The sequence below is a fragment of the Phacochoerus africanus genome, chromosome 8 (genome assembly GCF_016906955.1).
Source record: "Phacochoerus africanus isolate WHEZ1 chromosome 8, ROS_Pafr_v1, whole genome shotgun sequence".
In the NCBI taxonomy this organism is placed as follows: domain Eukaryota; kingdom Metazoa; phylum Chordata; class Mammalia; order Artiodactyla; family Suidae; genus Phacochoerus; species Phacochoerus africanus.
Genome location: NC_062551.1, coordinates 47085959 through 47106596, shown reverse-complemented (window position 1 = coordinate 47106596; position 20638 = coordinate 47085959). Strand labels below are relative to the sequence as shown.

Genomic DNA, 20638 nt, shown 5'->3' with positions numbered 1-20638 from the left:
CCGTGACGGGAATCCCTTACAAGTTATTTTAATTATTTTTAAAATTTACTTCACAGAGGCATATGGAGTGCCCGGGCTGGGGATCAGATCTGAGCCACAGTTATGACCTAAACTGCAGCTACGGCAATGCTGGATCCTTAGCCCACCGTGCCAGGCCAGGGATCAAACCTGTGTCCCAGCACTCCCAAGATGCCACTGATGCTGTTGTACCACAGTGGGAACTCCTCAGTACACTTTTAATGTGTTTGAAATGTTACATTCAAACAAAACAAAACAAAGCAAAAAGAAACAGGAGTTCTCTTGTGGTAGGTACAGTGGGTTAAGGATCCCATGTTGTCACCGCAGCAGTTCACGCTGCTGTAGAGTAAGTTTGATCCCAAGAACTTTCATATGCCACGGGTATGGCAAAAACACAACCTGGCTTCCTATTGAACAAAAGCCAAGCTCATCATCCAGAAAGACGCCCCCCCCCAACTCTGCCCTGTCCCCTTCTCCCACCTCTCACCCTTGCTCATTGTGCTCCAGCCATGCCGGCCTCCCTGTGCTGCGGGAATGCACCCCCACACACTGGCGCCTTGGAGACTCTGCCCTGGCTTGTCCCTGCCTGGGACCGGCTGGCGTGGAGAACCACGTGGCGGCGTCCGCCCAGGAGCCTTCCCTGACCACCCAGCAAGCCACTCTCCGCCTCACTGCAGGCCCTTCAATTACCCCACTTTCCCTCCTCAGACCTCATCCCTGCCTGGCCCTGATTACACATCTACTTAATTAGTGCCTGTCCTTCCCTCGGGACACAAACTCTAGGGGAAGAGGCACTGTATTTTGTTTGCCGCTATATCCTGAGCACTTTCGAGCAGAGTTTGCACAGTGAGGGCTCGAGAAACACGTGCTGAACACATGAACGCAGTGCAGCGCGCCCTCGGGCAAGTGCTTTGGCTGTGAGCCACGTCTAGGAAACAACCCGAGGAGGGCGCCCCCCCGCCCCGGGGGCTGTTCTAGAGACTGGCCGGGACACACGCCCATGGAGAGCTGAGCTGGACCGTGACTGCCCAGGAGAAAGTGCTCCACAGATGCTGATCGACCCCGTCATCATTCTTTTTTTTTTTTTTTGTCTTTTTGCTATTTCTTGGGCCGCTCCCGCAGCATATGGAGGTTCCCAGGCTAGGGGTCGAATCGGAGCTGTAGCCGCCAGCCTACGACAGAGCCACAGCAACGAGGGATCCGAGCTGCGTCTGCAACCTGCACCACAGCTCATGGCAACGCCGGATCGTTAACCCACTGAGCAAGGGCAGGGACCGAACCCGCAACCTCATGGTTCCTAGTCGGATTCGTTAACCACTGCACCACGACGGGAACTCCCCCCATCATCATTCTTGATCTTCTTGCTGAGGGAGAGCAAGTGCCAGCACCGGGGAGCTGCCACCCCCCACCCGCCCCCCGGCTCCCACCTGGTGGGGCCGAGGGCCTCACCTGCGGGGCGTGCCGTCGTCGAAAGGCGGGATGATGACCACCTTGACGGTGACGGACGTGCGCAGCAGGTCGATCATCTGGTCGTGGGTCAAGGTGACCACGGCCACCTTGCAGATCTCCACCAGGCGGCTGCCCTGCCGGAGCCCGGCCTGCCAGGCAAACCCGTAGTCCTCCACCTCGGCCACAGTCCCGTCGTACTTCACGTGGAAGCCCAGCTGCCCGAGCCCGTTCCGCCGCAGGGTCATGTCCACCGTCTCCCAGCCGTTGGTCATCACCTGCAGGCGACACGCGGGGGTCGAGTATCAGAGGCCATTCGGGGTCACCTCTTGTAGCTGAGTCCTGGTCAGGCCCTGCCCTTTGAGGTCGAAGACCCTGCTGTCCCCCATCTATCCTCTCAGGTGATGCCAGGATAGAGGAGCACAGACACCCACCAAGTTCCAGCCCAGGCTCCTGACTTCCGAGGAGTCAAGGGCTGTGTTCTTCACACACATCTGCTCCCCCGACAGGCTGCACCTATGGCACATGGAAGTTCCCGGGCCAGGGGTCCAATCAGAGCTGCAGCTGCCGGCCACAGCCACAGCCACAGCCCCACCGGCCAGGGGTCCAATCGGAGCTGCAGCTGCCGGCCACAGCCACAGCCATAGCCCCACCAAGCTGCATCTGCGACCTATGCTGCAGCTCATGGCAACGCCTGATCCTTAGCCCACTGAGCGAGGCCAGGGATCGAAGCCACATCCTCATGGATACTAGTGGGGTTCATTACCACTGAGCCATCATAGGAACATCCCTGCCCCTTGGCCCCTGCTGTGGTCACCCTTCTCTTTCCCCGTGCACAGCAGGATTGTACTTCTTGCCCTCGCCCGCCCAGGTGGTCAGTGGGTCTGGGACTTGCTTTGGCCAATGCACTCTGAATAGAATGGGCCTGTCATCTGGGCTGGGGCATTTAACTGCCTATATAGACCCTCTGTAGGCCTTTCCTCTCTGCCAGACACTAGGATTATTCCAGAGAGCAGCTGTTTGGTCAGCGAGGCTCCCAAAGTTAGAACGTTGCCGGGCGCAGCCTCCAGCCGTACCTGGGATGGCCAGGTGCTGCGAGTGAGAGAAACGTTTGCCGTTTTCAGTCACGGACATGGTGATACAACCAGAGCAACCTGGAAAAGCAATAGACCGGAGGCCCTGGGGTCTTCTCTAGGCTGGGGGCTCGGGCCACAGTCTTTACTTCACGACGTCATTCTTAGAGGGACAAACCCGTTCCCAATGTCCTCCTTGGATCGCCCCCCATCCTGGAGCCGACCAGACCTCCAATTTACCCCCTGCCTCATTTGTGTGAGATGGTTGCCACCAGCACATGTTACCGTAGAGATGAGAACTCACCAGACAGAACCCTTAGTTCCTTAGCACGTCCGTAGGGATGGATCCCTCCCCTTCGTGGGATGAAAAGATTAAGTCATGGCTGTTAAGCAAGTTACATCAAGTTTTGTCTGCCTTGCCTGAAAGCCCGTGAAGGAACGAGCTTGTGGAAGGGTGCAGATGCCCTGGGAGAAGTCACTCCCTGGCCAGAAATGATGTTAGCTGGTACAACTATCAGAGTGGCAGCTTTCACACTGTTCCAACCACTATGCACAGTATTAAGGATTTCACGTCGCAGGCCACTATGCATTCACACATTTCCACAGGTATCCACATATGCACAAAATGCCCCCCGAGTGGAGGCAGCCAGGGATGAGAGTCTGGATGGCGGTGGACTTAACCTGAAAATGTAAACGCGCCAGTTCCTTCCTGGTCTGCATGACGGGAATGTGGCAAGTGAGGAAACGTGTAAAACGGGAACAAAGCTCCCTGAAACAAAGTGCCGCCTCCCTGCAAGGCCCTCTGACTACCATGTTCCTGAAAACAGTTCATTGAGACCCAACAACTGATTTCATAGCCCAACTTGTTTACACGACAGTAAAGAATTATTGTTAATTTTTAATGTATGGTAATGACAAAAATAGGTTTTTTTTGTTTGTTTGTGTTTGTCTCTTTAGGGCCACATCTGCAGCATATGGAGGTTCCCAGGCTAGGGACTGAATCAGAGCTATTGCTGCCAGCCTATACCATAGCCACAACCACAGCCACGCCAGATCCGAGCCTACACCACAGCTCATGGCAATGCTGATCCTTTTTTTTTTTTTTGGTCTTTTTGCTATTTCTTGGGCCGCTCCTGCGGCATATGGAGGTTCCCAGGCTAGGGGTCTAATCAGAGCTGTGGCCGCCAGCCTACGCCAGAGCCACAGCAACGAGGGATCCGAGCCGCGTCTGCAACCTACACCACAGCTCACGGCAATGCCGGATCGTTAACCCACTGAGCAAGGGCAGGGACCGAACCCGCAACCTCATGGTTCCTAGTCGGATTCGTTAACCACTGCGCCACGACGGGAACTCCTGGGATCAGTGACATGACAGGATGTCTAGGATCCATTTAGAAACCGCCAGGGGCAGGCAGAAACACGACTGGCCACGGGCTGGGAACTGGAAGCTGGTGATGGGGCAAGGAGTTCACCAAGTCTCTCTACTTTTAGGTCCGCTTGAAATTTTCCATGGTTAAAAAATTGTGGAGTTCTCTTGTGGGGCAGTGGTTTAAGGATCTGGTGTCGTCACTGTGGTGGCTGGGGCTGCTGCTGCGGTGCAAGTTGGATCCCTGGCCCAGGAACTTCCACCTGCCATGGGTGCAGACCAAAAAAAAGTTAAAAAAAAAAAGCTGGTTGAAAGGAAAGCCTACTGTTTGGTTCCTTGAAAGAGAACGTAGTGACTGGCTTCATCCTACACCCTTACTTCTGCCTTGGGAGTCAAGACTCTTCTTCCCTTTGAAGCCGTCACCAAAGAATCTGGCTGTGGGTTAGAAAGGCCCGCCTGTCCGTGCTTGTGACTGGTAGGCAGCAGCGGGCCTGGGAGGCCCCGGCTGTTCCGAGGCTCCCGCAGAGGCCCCGGGGCGGGGGCTGGGGCACTGCTGCGCCGAAGGCTAGGCGCCCTCCACTCTCCATCCTCCCCTTCTTCCTTCGAGGAATAAGACCTGCCCCCACCCCCAATCAGAGCTTTGATGGGTGCATGGCCACCTGACTGGGGACCACCCTTCTCAGCTTCCCCTGCAGCTGGGTGTGGATGTGACTTGGTTTTGGCCAACAGGATATGAGCAGAAGGGATGGAACTGCTGCTTTGTGTTTTTAAAATAAAACTGCTTGCCCCCCACTGCTCACGTGTGCTTCCTTCCTGCAGAAGGGGACGTGGATATGGGGCGCCTCCACGCTGACCACGAGAGGAACACGACATCGACGGGGAAGAGGGGGCCGTGAGAGGAAGGCACGGGCGTCCCTGAGCTGCCTCTGCCAGGCTTGAGCAGCCTGAGTGCTGACTACGAAAGAAAGAAAGAAACTGCACGCTTCCTCCCACTTCAGGTACTGGATTTCTCAGTCTTTCTCTCTCTTTTAGCAGCTCCGTCTGGAACTACCCATTATGGCTGCTTTGGATCACTGCGGATGGGGAGAGAGAGCCGAGAGGGAAACTCTAGCTGCTCTTAGCATCCTGAAACTTCTGAGCCCTTTGCTTTTGTAATAACCTGAATAAGAGCACCATTCCTGATGTTTACAAGGCTCCAGAAAGGCCTAGGGCAGAGGGAACACACCATCAGTTCAGAGGAACCCCAGCCTGTCACGCGGCCACCCATGACCCTCATTCAGCTGACCCCTGCCTTGTGTGAACGTTGGCCCTAGATCGGCAGATCCCCCAGTTGTTCAAGCCAAGCCAGAAGGCTACATGCATACGGAATCCTCTGAACATTACGTGTTGGTTGCTAATCTGACTGGGGGCCACACCTCACGTATGGGTTTGAGGCCACCCCTCAATGAAGGGGTCCCCTGGCATCCTCAACACTCCCCTTGTAACCTCTTGGCTCTTTAATTCCTGTTCAACATGTACTGCAGAAGAGAGCCCAGGAGGACCCGTCATGGTCACAGCTGAGTCCCAGCACTGGCCCAGGGGTGGGCACAAGATAAAACTTGTCAACTTAACAAATGAAGGATGTCTGAATCCAACTGAGCCAGAGGGAGCCCTCACCCCGGAGGACCTCATAAAGAACAGCCACCTGAGCCAGTTAAGAGAGGCCTGTCCCTTCACAGAACATGGCTTCGGTCATCGGTTCCTGGCTTCCTGGTTTCTCAGCAGGCTCTTGGGGGCACTGAGATCATGAGGGGGGCTGTGGAAATGTGCTCTAAAAGCCCTGTGCCAACAGTAGGCACGGGGGTGGGCGTGGGACAGAAAAGATGCGGTTAGGAGTTCCCGTTGTGGTGCAGTGGTTAACGAATCCCACTAGGAACCATGAGGTTGTGGGTTCGGTCCCTGCCCTTGCTCAGTGGGTTAACGATCCAGCATTGCCGTGAGCTGTGGTGTAGGTTGCAGACGCGGCTCGGATCCCGCGTTGCTGTGGCTCTGGCGTAGGCCGGTGGTTACAGCTCCGATTCGACCCCTAGCCTGGGAACCTCCATATGCCGCAGGAGCGGCCCAAGAAATAGCAACAACAGCAACAACAACAACAACAACAACAACAAAAAGATGCGGGTAAAGCATGTAACCTGGCCCAGTGCCTGGCATGGCCACTGCTCAAGAAACTCGAGTTGCTGTCAGGATTTTGGGAGAAAGAACTTTTGTGTTTAAGAATCTAGGCACTTATTAACTCACTCTGGGCCCTGGGCAAGTCACTTTACCTCTTAGGGTCTCAGTTTCCTCATCTGTGAATCAGGGTGATAATGGTGCTGTCCTCAGGGGCTTTCGGGGAGAAGAAACACAGGGCTGTGCAAGGCTCCGAGCAGTCTGAGGTCAGCCCTCCATGAACGGTCACTTTTGCTTTTACTGCAGGGCAGCATGCATGCGCGCCTTCAGACCCTGCTCACCAAGTGCCCACTGCGGCCAGATGCTGGCCAGGGTGCTGAAGACACAGCTGCAAACGGCACCCACAGTAACACCCGTCAGATGGCGGTAAGTGCTCCGGAGAAAATGAAAGTAGGGAAAGTGGGTGGAATAAGCACAGGCCCAAATTGTGGAAGGGGGTTTGCAATTTTGGATAATGAGGCCTCGCTGACAGGTGGCATTTGAATAAAGGCATGCAGAAGGGGAGTGAACCATGTGGGGATCAGGTAAAGTGTTTCAGCAAGCGGGCAAAGGCAGTGCAAAGGCCCTGAGGCAGGATGCCTGCCTGGCGCGCTCTGGAAACAGCAGAGGTCTGTATGCTTGGAGCAGAGAGTAACAGGGCGACAAGGTCAGAGAGGCTGAGACACAGGCAGACCATGCAGGACCTCGTGGGCCACCAGCAGGATGTGGGCTTTTATCTGGAGTGAACTGAGGAGTCGGAGAAAAGCAGGGACCCAATCAGATCCCTCTGGCGACCTTACTGAGAACAGACCACAGGGAAGCAAGGGTGGCAGCGAGGAGGCTACTGGATGGTCCAGGAGGGGCCGGGGCAGTGGGAGAAGCAGTGGAGCTGCCAACTGGAGATGGAGCCAGCAGACTGGATGAGGGCATGAGAGGAAGAGGCGTGAGGCTGACACCAAGGTTTCTGATCCCACAGATGAGCAACAGACTTGCCTTTACTGAGACAAGAGAACTCTGGGAGGCAGGGGGCAGGAAACCAGGAGTCTGCTCTTAGACATGGTGAGTTTCAGGGGCGGAGTAGTGATGCCAAGTAGACGGTTAGCTATCGGCCTCAAGTCTGGGTACAAATTGGTTCTAGAGTCAGAAAAATTTGGATTCAGATCCCAGTCTGCCACCTACTGGCTGGCTGACCTCCTAGTGGGTATCTACACAGCTCTGAGCTTCCTGTTCCTCGTCTGTCAAGTGGGGATAAAAACAGTGCTTTCAACCTGAAACTAACACAATGCTGTACGCCCCCTACGCTCTAATAAAATTTATAGATTAAAAACCCCCTCAACCTCCCCAAAACCAACCAACCAACCAACCAGTGCCTGCATTCCAAAGGTGGGGGGAGGACTGTGAGATTATGCACATAAATTGCTCATGAGCACAGAGTCAGGGTTCAATCATCTCGTTCAACCAACCAACTAATCAGCATTTACTGAACAGCTACTACGTGCCAGCCCTGATCCACGCCTATGAGATAAGCAAATAAGCAAGACGGTCAGAGGCTCTCATTCATGGACCTCACAACCTAATGGGAAATCTACACAGTAGCTATTGTTACTTTAAAAAGATGTGAATTTGGGGAGTCAAGGGGGCTGAGAGCAGGACTTTACCAATCCAAGCTGAACTTAACAAGGAAATACAAAGACCCAGAAGGGTGAGGACAGCCAGCTGTCACAACAGCTTCTGGACAGCACAGCCTGCCAAGTCAGGTCTGCTTGCCTGGGCAACACTTCTCACTGAATCCGTGAAACTTTCACGTGACGTAGGAAGATTGTTCCCATTTTTCAGAGAAAGAAACTGAGTCACCCAACAGTTAAGTAACATGGTGAGGTTCCACAGCTCGTAAGTGGCAGTTCGAGGACTTACAGCCAGAGATTCTGACTCCAAAACCTGTGCTGTTAACTCCTGCGTTATACCTCCTTCTCTACGGCATGCATGACAGGCAGTTCTGCTAAACCCGCTGAGAGCCAATCACCGACCACAGCATTCCTTCGTACGGAGCTCAGATGTGGCCTGTGTACTTCTTAGCTCAGTGATTCAAACAGCCATTACCAAGTTGCCATCTGACTTGAAATCAACCTGCCACCCTTGGCTTGGCCAACAGCGTGAGCCTGAGCTGTCCACCAAGAGCTTACAGTAAGATTTTTTTCTTTTTTGCCTTTTAGAGCCGCACCCTCGGCATAGGAAGTTCCCAGGCTGGGGTCGACTGGGAGCTGCAGCTGCTGACCTGTGCCACAGCCATAGCAACGCCAGACCCAAACCGCATCTGTGACCTACACCACAGCTCAGGGCAATGCTGGATCCTTAACCCACTGAGTGAGGCCAGGGATCAAACCTGCATCCTCATGGATACTAGTCGGATTCGTTTTCACTGCACCACAACGGGAACTCCCTCGGGTAAGATTTTCATCCAGACTCTGAGGCTTGGCTTTTTAACAGGAGATGTTAAACCGCCCATATTTATTGTGATTACTGATTTAGACTTATTCCTGGCATTTAATTTTCTGTTTGTTTATTAGACTTTATTACCCCCCTGCCCTAATACCCTGCTTCTGTGCCATACTTTAATTGTCTGGAAGATTTTCATTCTATTTTAATTCTTCTAGAAAGTATTCCTACATTTTTTACATAAGCTTAAAAACTTCTATTTTTTACATAAGCTTAAAAACTTCTATTTTTTTTGTTGTTGCTGTATTGGGGCCACATATGGAAGTTCCCAGGCTAGGGGTCAAATCAGAGCTGCAGCTGCGGGCCACAGCCACAGCTACGCAGGATCTGAGCCGTGTCTGCAACCTTCGCCACAGCTCACGGCAAGTGGAATCCTTAGCCCACTGAGCGAGGCCAGGGATCGAACCCGCATCCTTACAAATACTAGTCGGGTTTGTTAACCACGGAGCCACGAGGGAAACTCCTAAACTTATATTTTCTATCAACATCTAGTGTGAGTGAACACGCCTTCTGTCCTCCCAATCCCTGACCCAAGCCTTTCCCAGAAGGAACCCAGGCAGTGGGGCCCACCAGACCTCTGGAGTGAAAGTGACCATGACGACGCTCTTGGGGCCGAGGTGCGTCCTGGCCTAACGGCTGGGCGTGGGGAGGCATTTCAGTGGTGCCCAGGGCCCCGGCCAGACCACGGAACGCCTGTGCCCTTGCTGAGCTCGCCCCCTCACCTTCAGCCTCTGGACAATTTCCCGTATGTCCTCCACGGAGCCCTCGGCGGCCTGCAGGAAGATATGGTCCCCTCGCCCATAGAAGATTTTGAGCGTCGCGGCGTCCGGGGTCCAGCCGATGACATCCCCGCAGTAGCAGTTGAACACCACCTCCTTGGTGCGCAAGTCCAGGAGCACCACGAACTCGTTGGAAATTCCCAAAATGCAGTCAATTTCCACCCCCTGGGCATAGTCCTGAGCCGCCACCCTCCAGGCGATGGCCCCGGCACTGTACTGCTCGGCACCTGCCCGGGCTTTTGTCTTCTCCTTCTTCTTGGAGGTCAGGGCGATGAGGTTGAACTTGCCGGTGGAGTCGATGGGTGTGTTGGAGACACAGTTTTCAGCCAGGTCCTTGAGGTATTCCTGGCGGGTCCTGGTGGCCATGGTGTGGAACTTGTCGGACTTGTGCGCGGCATTCTCGGCGTTAATCACCTTGGCCAGCAAGAAGTCTCTGAAGACGTCAGATTTGCGGAATTTGGTTCCACTGGGGATGGGGGGGCCAAAAGGAGGCGCGTCTTTGGATCGGGTCACAGCCATACTGAGGAGGGAGAAATTATTTAGATGGTAGAGAGAAAGGCACCTGAGAGTCCCTTTAGAAAGAAAACAGATCAGAAAGAGCAGTTTCCTTCCTAAGAATGGAACTAGACTGGAACCTTGAGAAAGTCTTAGGGCACACGCATGCGTTTTCACTTCCTAGAATAGTCACTGATTCAAAGCATAATTTTCCGAGTATGGTTCAACTGCAGGTATTCTTTTTTTTTCATCTTTTCAGGGCTGCACCCACGGCATATGGAAGTTCCCAGGCCAGGGGTTGAATCAGAGCTGCAGCTGCCGGCCTACACCAGATCCACAGCAACACAGGATCCAAGCCGAGCCTGCAACCTACACCACAGCTCACAGCAATACAGGATCCTTAACCCACTGAGCAAGGCCAGGGATTGAACCTGCATCCTCATGGATACCAGTCAGATTCGTTTCTGCTGAGCCATGACAGGAACTCCAACTTCAGTTATTCTGGTTCTACATCGATACAGACTTGTGGTAAGTTAGTTTGGCAGAAATTCACCCCTTCTTCTCCACCCTTGTGGGAAGTTAGTTTGGCAGAAATTCACCCCTTCCTCTCCACCCTTGTGGGCAGGTACATCTTCATCCCATGGAGCCTGACCCTGGTCATGGGACTCGATCTGGCCAACAGCACAGAGTGTGTGTGCAACCAGGCTTGCCTCCTCTTCACCTGCCTTGGCTACAAGATGAAGGTACCCTGGAACCTAATGGTCCAGGAGAAGGAAGACAATCGGGGCAGACCTGTAGCCAAGGCCAGCCAGACCTCAGCTGCCCTGCAGATGTGTGAGCCGAGAAGAAATGACAATGTTGTGAGCCACTGAGTTTTGAAGTGGTTTGTTACACGACATTACCGTAGGGAGCCCTGACTGAGAGGGAACACCACGTGATTTCTTTCTTTCAGACACCTGTGTAACACGAATACACTTTGTAAACCCTCTCTATTGAGGTTATTCTGAAAATTCATCTTAAGGGGAAGTTAGGTGGAGTTCCCATCATGGATCAGTGGTTAACGAATCCGACTAGGAACCATGAGGTTGGGGGTTCGATCCCTGCCCTTGCTCAGTGGGTTAAGGATCCGGCGTTGCTGTGAGCTGGGGTGTGGGTCACAGATGTGGCTCGGATCCAGCGTTGCTGTGGCTCTGGTGTGGGCCGGCGGCTGCAGCTCCAATTGGACCTCTAGCCTGGGAACCTCCATGTGCTGCGGGAGCGGCCCAAGAAATGGCAAAGAGACAAAAAAATAAAAAAATTAAAAAATAAATAAAAAAACGGGGAAGTTAGGATGGGGCCTTCCTACTTCAGTTTTGACTGAGATGCTGTTATCATAGACATCAGAGAGCAACTGAGAAGATAAAAAGGAAATGATCTAAAACCTGTTCCCCCAAACTCCTGAACCTCCTCCCCATATGCAAATTAGACAGAGGGAAGATATTACTGGGAGGAAAATCTTGAGAAAGTGGGTGGTGAGCCGCATTATCTCCATCCCCTCCCTGGAGAGGGGCCGCCTGGGTGACCCTTGTATTTGGGAGGCGACCGGGGTCTGCTGCTGTCTGGCAGATCCAGAGAGTGGGCAGGGAGCCCCTGGAAGAACCCAGAGAGCACGTGGCCTGCTGTGACCACAGCCCCAGTGACGCTGCGCTACCTCCCTGCACCAACCTGGACGGTCAGAAACAGTGTGGGGGCCTGGGGAGCGGGCTGGGGGTGGGGGGGGGGGTGAGTGCAAGGTGGAGAAACAGAGGGGAGGGAAGTAGGCTCCCCACTGACCCAGGCTCCCAAGCAGAAGCAGCCCTGATCTGGGAGGCAGGAGATTTGCTAAGTCAAGCTGAGAGATGTGGGGACTCCTGGATGTGAGGTTCTCATGCCTGAATTGAGACTCAGTGGTTCAGTGGCAGATGACTTCTAAAATCAGGCAGCAAGGCCATGCATGGCACCTGCCAGGGGTTCAGGGAAGATGATGTTAGCTGAAAGACACTTAAAAGGGCTTCGGAGACACTGTGAGTTGTGCTGTTTACATAAGGGCGATTGAAGAATGGTATGAGGTGCTGTAAAGGAGGTTTTTCTTGAAGAATATTGCATTCGGCCTCTATAAAAATCTCAGCTTGTGAGCTTCCCACAGTGGGATAATTTTTAAAATAATGAGATTCTTGATTAAGACATATTTCATGAGGAGTTCCTCTTGTGGTTCAGCAGTAAGGAACCTGACTAGCATCCATGAGACCCCGCTCAGTGGGTTAAGGATCCGGCATTGCCGTAAGCTGTGGTGTAGGTCACAGACATGGCTCCGATCTGGCACTGCTGTGGCTGTGGCACAGGCTGACAGCTGCAGCTCTGATTTGACCCCTAGCCTGGGAACCTCCATACACTGCAGGTGTGGCCCTAGAAAAGGCAAAAAGACAAAAAACATAGTTCATAAAACCCAACCACAGTGTAAGTCTTGTTCAGCTGTTGACTCCCAACCCCCCACCCAACTTGACAAGGGGACAGTGTGACATTCCTGCATTTGTGTGACCAGCACTTGCTGGATGCCTTTCCTCTTGGGCCTCGGGGATTCAGTGTCCTGGGAGGGTCTCTGTGAGGAAGAGAAATTAAGCTGGGATCTGAGGCTGAGCAGGAGCCAGAGGAAGAGCTGAGGGGAGGGGCCGCAGGCAGCGGGCGTGGCAGGTACAGGGTCCAACAGGAAAGCGCCTGCGCAGCGAGAGCTGAGCCCAGGTGGGTCAGTGGTTTCATCCTGATCATGAAGGTAAGCAACCACGGAACCTTCTGGGCCAGCAACTCACCGTCTGTGCCCTTGGATCCAGTCTCTGTCGCTTTCTGCCCTGTTCAGGGCTCTGAAAGGTGGGTTTCTTTTCTTTTTTTTTGGCTGTGCACACGGCACACAGAAGGTCCTGGGCCAGGGTTAGAACCTGAGCCACTGCAGTGACAACGCCAGATCCTTAACCCCTAGGCCACCAGGGAACTCCTGCAAGGTGGGTTTTTACGGGCTGTCTCTTTCACTGGGCTCCCCTGGCGACAGGAAGGGGAGAGGCAAGAGGGTGGACCATCCACTTCTCTTCACTGCCTCCCTGCAGGGCTGGGACAGTGGCAGTGGCTATAGTGCTTGGTCCTGTGGCTCAACAGCCACAGCCCCTGCTGGGTGGCCCCTCTACCAGAGCCCAAGGTCTCCCCAGTTTCCAGAAACTTTTCCTATCCCCTTCTGACCTTATCTCCGGGGGTGGGGTAATGGCTGGCTGCTGCTGCTGGTGCCTGGATGCCTCGCTTATCCTATACTGGTTTCTTGCACTGGTTCCCTTAACCTCCCCGCACCTGTCAGGAGTCTGTTAATTAATCCCTCAGGTAAAACCCTGAGCTGGGCGCCTGCTTCCTGCAGGTCCGTGATGAATGCAGGTGTCAGACCGACCATCTGCAAAGATCACTGGGACTGCCCCATGAAGACCGGGATGGAAGCGACCAGAGCATGGGCAGGCCCAGGTGGGTCAGGCCAGACCCCCTGCTCACCCTGTGGTTCACTGTCCAGTGAAACCTCCACATCCCAGGCATGTGTGTGGGCAGGTGCCACCTGGGCTCAGCTGATGCCCCAGTGCCGGCTCAGCAGTTCAGTATTGGTTACAGCCATGATTTCAGCTTGGACAGACCAAGAAGAAATAGATTTCCACCAATGTGTAGGTTTGACAGAAAAGGCACTTCCCGTTGGAGAGGTTCTGCGAAGGCCACCCAAACCAGGCAGGTTTTCTTCTGTGGGAAACCCCGTGGGCGCGGCCTTGCCTCCAAGAGGGGGAGGGGCAAGCGACCCCCAACCGTGAGTTATCTCCCCCCCAGCTGCGTTCACACTACACTTGGACAGATGTGAATGGCGACTCCTCCATCCAGGACTTGGCTGCTTCCAGGGCAGATTTTGATTTTTCCCATGGTCACGATGCATGATTTTAAGAATCATGGAACTGGCAAGCTGCTGACAGAGTTTCTGGACACTCTGAAGAGCTGATCCCTCCCTCCCCTGGCAGGAGGGGAGGGGTTTTCACAGCCCACAGGCTGCGGGGATGTGGTGTGCTGTTCAGAAAGGGTACACTTGGGAGTTCCCTTGTGGCTCAGCAGATTAAGGATCCAGCATTGTTACTGCTGTGTTATAGGTTTGATTCCTGGCCTGGGAACTTCTGTAGGCTGTGGGTTTGGCCAAAAAGAAAGTGTACACTTGACATGAGAAAGGATGGCACCTCATCACACAGGCCGGAGATGATGAGCCACCAGATCACTTGGTCACTGTAGCTCCATACGGATTCTTGCAGCACTCACAGTCATTTATTCAACAACTCCTTTCTCAGGGCCTACAGCGTCTGCCCAGGCATCTGCCTGGTTAGCAAAGGCAGCTCTGGGACCCTCTATGTGGCAAGCGCCGTGTCAGGACAGATGTATGAGGGTGAGTGTGACATGGGGTGACCCTCGAGGGAGGCAAGAGTCACATCAACAGTTTGTTCCTACAGTGTGACAAGTGCTGTGACAAAAACATGTTTGGGGACACGGAGGGGACAGGGGAGGTCTGTCCAGGGAGCAGCTGCATGCAGGAAGGACGGAAGGGAGAAGAGGGGCTGTGGGAGGGCGGCTTCGGGTGTTGCGCTAACATTTTCTTTCTTCCAAAACAAAGAGGGAGGAGCTGAAGCCAATATGGCAAAATGTTAACATCTGTTAGAGCTGGTGGTGGGCACATGGGTGTCTGTTATATTAGTCTCTGTACTTTTCAGAATGTTTAAAATGCTGCATAATAAAAATATTTTAAATTAAATGGCAAAAAAACCAAGAAAGCTCTGTGTGTCAGAAAAAAGACATCATTCTGGAAACCATGCGAAGGCGAGCCTGGAAGAGGGAGAGGCTGGCCGCGGGCTCCTTTTGAGGACCCCTGGAGGAGGCAGGCGCTCAAGGTTAGGAGAAGGGCACGCCCAGCGCAGCCCCTGCCGCTGGGCTGCCTCCTTCTGCGCAAGGGTGCCTTCCAGAACAATTCCATCTTTGCCCATCAGGGCCCCCTTTCAGGGGCTGAGGAACACTGGACTTCACCTAAGTAGCCTCAGGCCCACAAGGAGCCTGGAGGGGCAACGGGGAACAAGTGGCCTGGGCCTGGGCTGCATGGAGGGCCTGCCACACAGTCCTGTTCCCCAGCGGCCAGGGGGCAACACATCCAGCCTGGTGGCCAAGAGCGCGTACCACAGACGGCAATTCCCCTGTCTTCTCTCACGCGCCTGGCTGAGAGAAGAAACTGGTGGGTCCTGGCAATTCTACCGAGACTAGCCAGCGGACCCACGTACGTACCCTCTGCCCCAGTAACTCCAGGCTGAGACTCTCCCTTTCCCAGCTGGACACCTGGACACGGTTCAAGGAGCATACAAACCCGGTTACGCACTGCAGGGTGGACTAAAATAGCAGGTGACAGGAAACAAGTCGGGGCCCATCCAGAAGGGATAGGGAGATTCTCATGCAGCCACAGGAAGGAATAACAAGCCGTCATAAAGAAGGAAAAAGCACCTTATGGATGGACTGGTAGGCAAAGTTCTCAAAAGCTGATGAGTGAAAAAATACAGGATGCAGAACAGTGTGCAGGATAGACTGTCATGTGTATTAAAGGCGGAAAATGAGTACTTGCAAGCGTTTGCCTGTGTGCGCCTGAGACAGGAGGGTATACAAGAAACTGCTAAGCAGAGTAGTGCCTTGGTGAGGGCAACTGGGTGGCCGGGGGCAGAGGTAAGAGAAGGATTTTGATAATTTCGATCTGTCTTTTTTTTTTTCCCCTTTTTTTGTCTGCGCCTGTGGCATATGGAAGTTCGCAGGCTAGTGATCCATGCCACAGCAGCAACCAGAACTGCTGCGGTGACATCACTGGATCCTCCTTAACCCAATGAACCACAAGGGAACTCTGATCTTTCTTCAACTGATTTTTTTTTTGTCTTTTGTTGTTGTTGCTATTTCTTGGGCCGATCCCGCGGCATATGGAGGTTCCCAGGCTAGGGGCTGAATTGGAGCTGTAGCCACCGGCCTACACCAGAGCCACAGCAACGCGGGATCCGAGCCGCGTCTGCAACCTACACCACAGCTCACGGCAACGCCGGATCGTTGACCCACTGAGCAAGGACAGGGACCGAACCCACAACCTCATGGTTCCTAGTCGGATTCGTTAACCACTGCGCCACGACGGGAACTCCCTCTTTAACTGATTTAACTGACTTTTCTTTTTGTATCTCTTGTATTTCAAACTGTTTTCTTTCCTTTTTTTTTTTTTAATGGAAAATAATACCCTCAAGCCCATTTCTCAGAGTCTGAGGTGCTGCTCCAGTGACAAGGGCTGACCCTGGCCTGGGCCTGGGTTAGTGGTGAGCTGGTTTTCAAGGACCACAGCACTATCCTCACCCCACACCCAGAGAACTGCCCATCTGTTCCCTGGGGGCCAGCCACGCCCCTGGGGGGGTGGTTGGTGCTTGGGAAAGACACCCAACGGGTCTGAGGCTCGCGTCACTTACTAATCTGCAAACTAAGAGCCCTCGGCTCTGCCTCCTGAAGGGGCCCTGCCTGCCCTGCCTCCATCCTCCCATGGTCCGATTTTCTTCAGGCCACCACTCCTGTGCCTCTCAGCCCTGGCACGGCTGGTGGTCTTACTCTAGGATGGGTGGGGACCTCAAACAGGTCAATGAGCCTCAATTCTTGGGCTTCTTTTCCTGGGAAAGGAAAACTCTCTTTTTTCGGGCTTCGCAGCTGGAAAGATGTTAAGCTCCAAGCTTCCAGCAAAGAAAGCAACGCCCAGAGGAGTGGGGCACGTCCAGCTAGGCCTGGACTCGTCATTGATAAGAGCCAACACATATACCTGCCCTGCTGAGTGTGTTTTCTGTCACTTACAACCACAAGATTCCAGATAAGTACACGTCCCTCCTGCCTTCCTTATCAAAAGTGGGGTAACATGCCCCCTGCTGGTGGAGAATCACTCCCTCAGAAGGCGTAGGGACGTGTGGACAGAGCTCCCCTACCGAAGCACAAACGAGAACGGCAGGAGCGCGCCCACCTGGGCCCCGGCTCCAACCCCATCCCGCTCCGCCGCAGAACACAGGTAAGAGGGGTCTGTGATTTTCTGGGTGTGGGTGGGGGGAGGGCCGCGGCCGCAGGTGCGCACCTGTAGCAGACGTTATCGGTGCAAGGGTTGTGGGCTCGGACGATGATGAAGACATGCTGAAAATGCGAGCGGATGTTCTTGGGGGTGAAAGGCAGCGCCCCAGGCTCCTGGAAGATGATGGTCACGATGTCGTTTCCTATGTGCCTCTTCCTCAGCAGCTGGTCAACGGGAGGCAGCCCGGGAGAGGAAAACGTCACAGGTCAAGGGTTGTGATCTGCTCCGTTGTCACCACACTGATGTCTCCTCCCCGCCCCCACCCCCTTGCTCCCCCTGCTCCAGCCACGCTGGCCTCCTGCTGCTCCTTGAACACACTAGAGATGCTTCCCCCTCAAGGCCCCTGCAAAGACTGTTCCCTCTGCCTGGAACATTCTTCCCCCGGATCCCCACATGGCTTGCTCCCTCCCTCCCTCCCTCCTTCAGGGCTTGGCTGAAATGTCACCCTCCCTCGAGGCCATCGCTGACTGTCTTATCCATGATGTCACCCCCTCAACATCCCCTCTCTGCCGTTCTGCCTGGGGACCTAACACTTATCCACACTGAGCACACGGCGGCTTCCCCTCTTCCTTTTTTTTCTTGTCTGTCTCTTCCCACTAATGTCTCGGCTCCATGAGAACAGGGGTTGTGCCTGTTTTGTTCGCTGCTCTGGGCTGTATCCTCAGTGCCGAGGGCAGGGCCAGGAAACAGCAGGTGTTCAATGAACATCTGCTGGAGGAGAGCCTGGGCTGGCAGCTTTTGACTTGCTCAAGGCCATGCTCAGGGGTGAAGGCAGAGTCAGACCGGAGCCTGTGGGCGGAGCCCTTCTCTGACCACGCCTCCACCCGAGTTGAGAGCCTTGTGCCTGGGCTTAGGATCGGCCTACAGGAGCCCTGTCCCTTCGTGCCTGCTTGTCACAGTCTCTGAGAAAGACGCTGCCATCTTTGCAGGCAATGAGGTATCAGCATTTTACTGATTTGCTGAAACGACACTGTTCTTATTTATACAAGTTTAGTCTTCACCTAACTATTAGGAATCCCCGCTGGTGACGTGAGATCTGCAGCTGGGAGTCACGGGTAACTCCATGTGAGGCGGCCAGTCACACTTAACAGCCCAACTCACACTGCTGTACTGTTCGCTCCTCATGTGCGTTTTACACCGGATTAAACTGCTGGATGAAGTACCCGTTCGCTGCGGCCGGCCCCGTACCAGGCATTGTACATCTCGTTTTATTTTTACAACCAGCCCCCTTCGACTGATGAGAAGTTAGGCTCATTGGGGGTTAAACATCCTGCCCTAAGTCACGTGGCTGTGGAGGGACAGAGCCAGGATTCCAATCCACTTCTGCTTGACTGCACAAACCAAGCTTTTCCCTTGTGCCTCCCGAATGGGCCAGGAGGAGGGTCTGCTCGCCTCCTGTGCACCTCCGGTGCCAGGCCTTGCCTGCAGCTCCAGATTCAAGCCCGTGACTCTGAGACCTGAGCCTATCATTCTGCCCATATCACCAAGAGGTGAGATTACACAGCTAGTATGCGGCCAAGAGAGAACTCCGACTGAGGCCCAATGAGATCACCGCTCTTACAGCACACTATTGGGTGAACCTTCTGAAATCACTGATATTTGACCATTTGGGGCCAATAAAATCTATAATGTTACCTGTACCAACAGAAAAAATAAACATTTCCTAAACCATCGAAACAGCATGGGGCTTCCGTTCATATGAAACTGTTCCCAGACCAAGTATGTGTGGCGTGTCCAGGAGAATGGGCGCCTGGTGTCAGCTGTGTGCCCAACCGGCACCTCCTCCTCCTCCTCCTCCCAGTAGCCGAGTCCATCCCCTTGGGGAAAGCATCTTCCTGATCTCTGTCAATGGTCCAGGCTGAGCTGACCCCACTCACCCCCTCTAGGGGTGGGCATGTGCTGCAGGCCTGGCCAATCAGCCCATTTTATCCCTGCCCTGAGCCTGGCAAGTGAGTGGTCCAAAGAGAGTCAGCCCTGACATGTTTGTGGGACACCTGGAAGGCACAGCTCTCTTCCTCCTGCAGTAGCGACACTGGTGGGATGTACAGGGAGGGCTGCTAGAGGGCATCTTTGCCACTACTTGGGAAGGCCTGTGAATAAGGCCACTATGAAGAAAAGCAGAGGTGAGAAAGGGATAGAGTTTCCAACATTGGTAGAGCCCCTGGATCCAGCCATACCTAAAGCCAGCCCTCTCCTAGTACTTGGGAATTACATAACCCACTAAATCCCACTTTTTGCTTCTGCCAGTTTGATTTGCGCTTCTGGCACTTGCAGCTGAAACAAGGTTGACTGATTCACTGACCCCCACCCCCCACTGGAACCCAGTGTCTCAAGAGGACCCTTGAGGGGAGCTAGGGTAGTAAGGTAGCCAAGCGCCAGCAAGAAAAAAACTGACCTCAAACGACACCTGACCTAGGCTCCAACCCCAGGCAATGCAACTGCAGGGCAGAGGGGCTCTAGGGCCAAAGGTCTCCATCTGCTGCACAGAATGGTATCAGGAGAGCCAGTGCTGGGCCAGCAGGCAGCTAAGAGCTGGGGGAAGGGAAAGGGCCTGGGGCTCAGCTGTGCAGCAACTGGAAGTCACGGGGGCCCCACTGACCTGCTGCCTGTTGTTGGGGGTATAAGGGAGCAGGGTGGAAACGTGGAACATGATCTCGTAGTCCTGGTACGTCGTGTAGAGGGAGTGGGTTCCCGTGGAGTCGGCTGAAACAGAAACGCCAGTTAGCACCACGCCTCCAAAACCTCTGGGCTTCTGCCATATCCCACACGCCATCTGCCTTCGTTTTTAACTTGATGCTTTCACTTAACTCCTCCCTTTAAAATGAAATAAGTACATTTAGATACAAAGGAAACCTTACTGTAAACACCCACCAGACTGGAACGCTGTCTGTGGCTGGGTAGGTGTGTAAACTGGTACGACCACTTTGGAAAACTTGTTAGTTAACACCTACTGAGCCTGAAGACAGGCTAATGCATCTCTCGAGGGAGGGGAGCCATGACCAGGCAGAAACACACCCGATCATGGGCTCCATGGGGGACACTGAGGCACAGGAAGGGAGTGACTGGCCCAAGGTCAAGTGTGGCAGCACGGGGCGGAGGCGGGACGGCCCTCAGGCTGTCAGACCTGAGCGTGTTCTTAACAGCACTCAATGCTGCCTCTAATGCGTTTCCAAACTCTCCCCGCCCCCTAACATCTGGGGAGACTGGCCGGGAGCACTGTGCTCTCCGGGTCCTTGGAGAAAACCTGCTTCCTGTGGAAGCCACTCGGCAGCCGCTGTCATCCATTTGAACGCTCATTCTCTGTAAGGCACGGTGCTGGGCCTCGGACCCTCACGGCGACCCATCGAAGGGGGCAGGATGAGGGCCGTCAGGCGGGGAGCAGGCATCTGTCGGAGGAGGGGCTGAGGAGTCTCCTGTGCCTGCCTCTGAGCACACGGCCCCTTCGGGAGGAACGCTGGCACCTGCTCTGGGCTCCCGGGTGTGTAGCGAGAGGCCTGCGGCTCCGCCAGCACACCGCACGCAGCCTCCACCCTCAGGGCTCCGTGAGGCTGGAGAGAACTGGGCCGGAACGTCAGGCCCAACGCCGTGCTCC

General features: G+C 54.2%; 1 protein-coding gene across 7 annotated transcripts in view; it reads right to left on the bottom strand.

Annotated features, from left to right (window-relative positions):
- The window catches only part of SIPA1L3 (signal induced proliferation associated 1 like 3), a 231914-nt gene that overhangs the window by 68224 nt on the left and 143052 nt on the right, over positions 1-20638 (bottom strand). For all 7 annotated transcript variants that reach the window (XM_047793285.1, XM_047793287.1, XM_047793288.1 and 4 more), the window contains 4 exons: positions 19646-19749; positions 17053-17210; positions 9309-9885; positions 1468-1742 (listed from right to left, as the gene is read on the bottom strand). In XM_047793285.1, the coding sequence (XP_047649241.1) occupies positions 1468-1742; positions 9309-9885; positions 17053-17210; positions 19646-19749 (1114 nt within the window). The remainder of the gene's footprint in view (positions 1-1467; positions 1743-9308; positions 9886-17052; positions 17211-19645; positions 19750-20638) is intronic.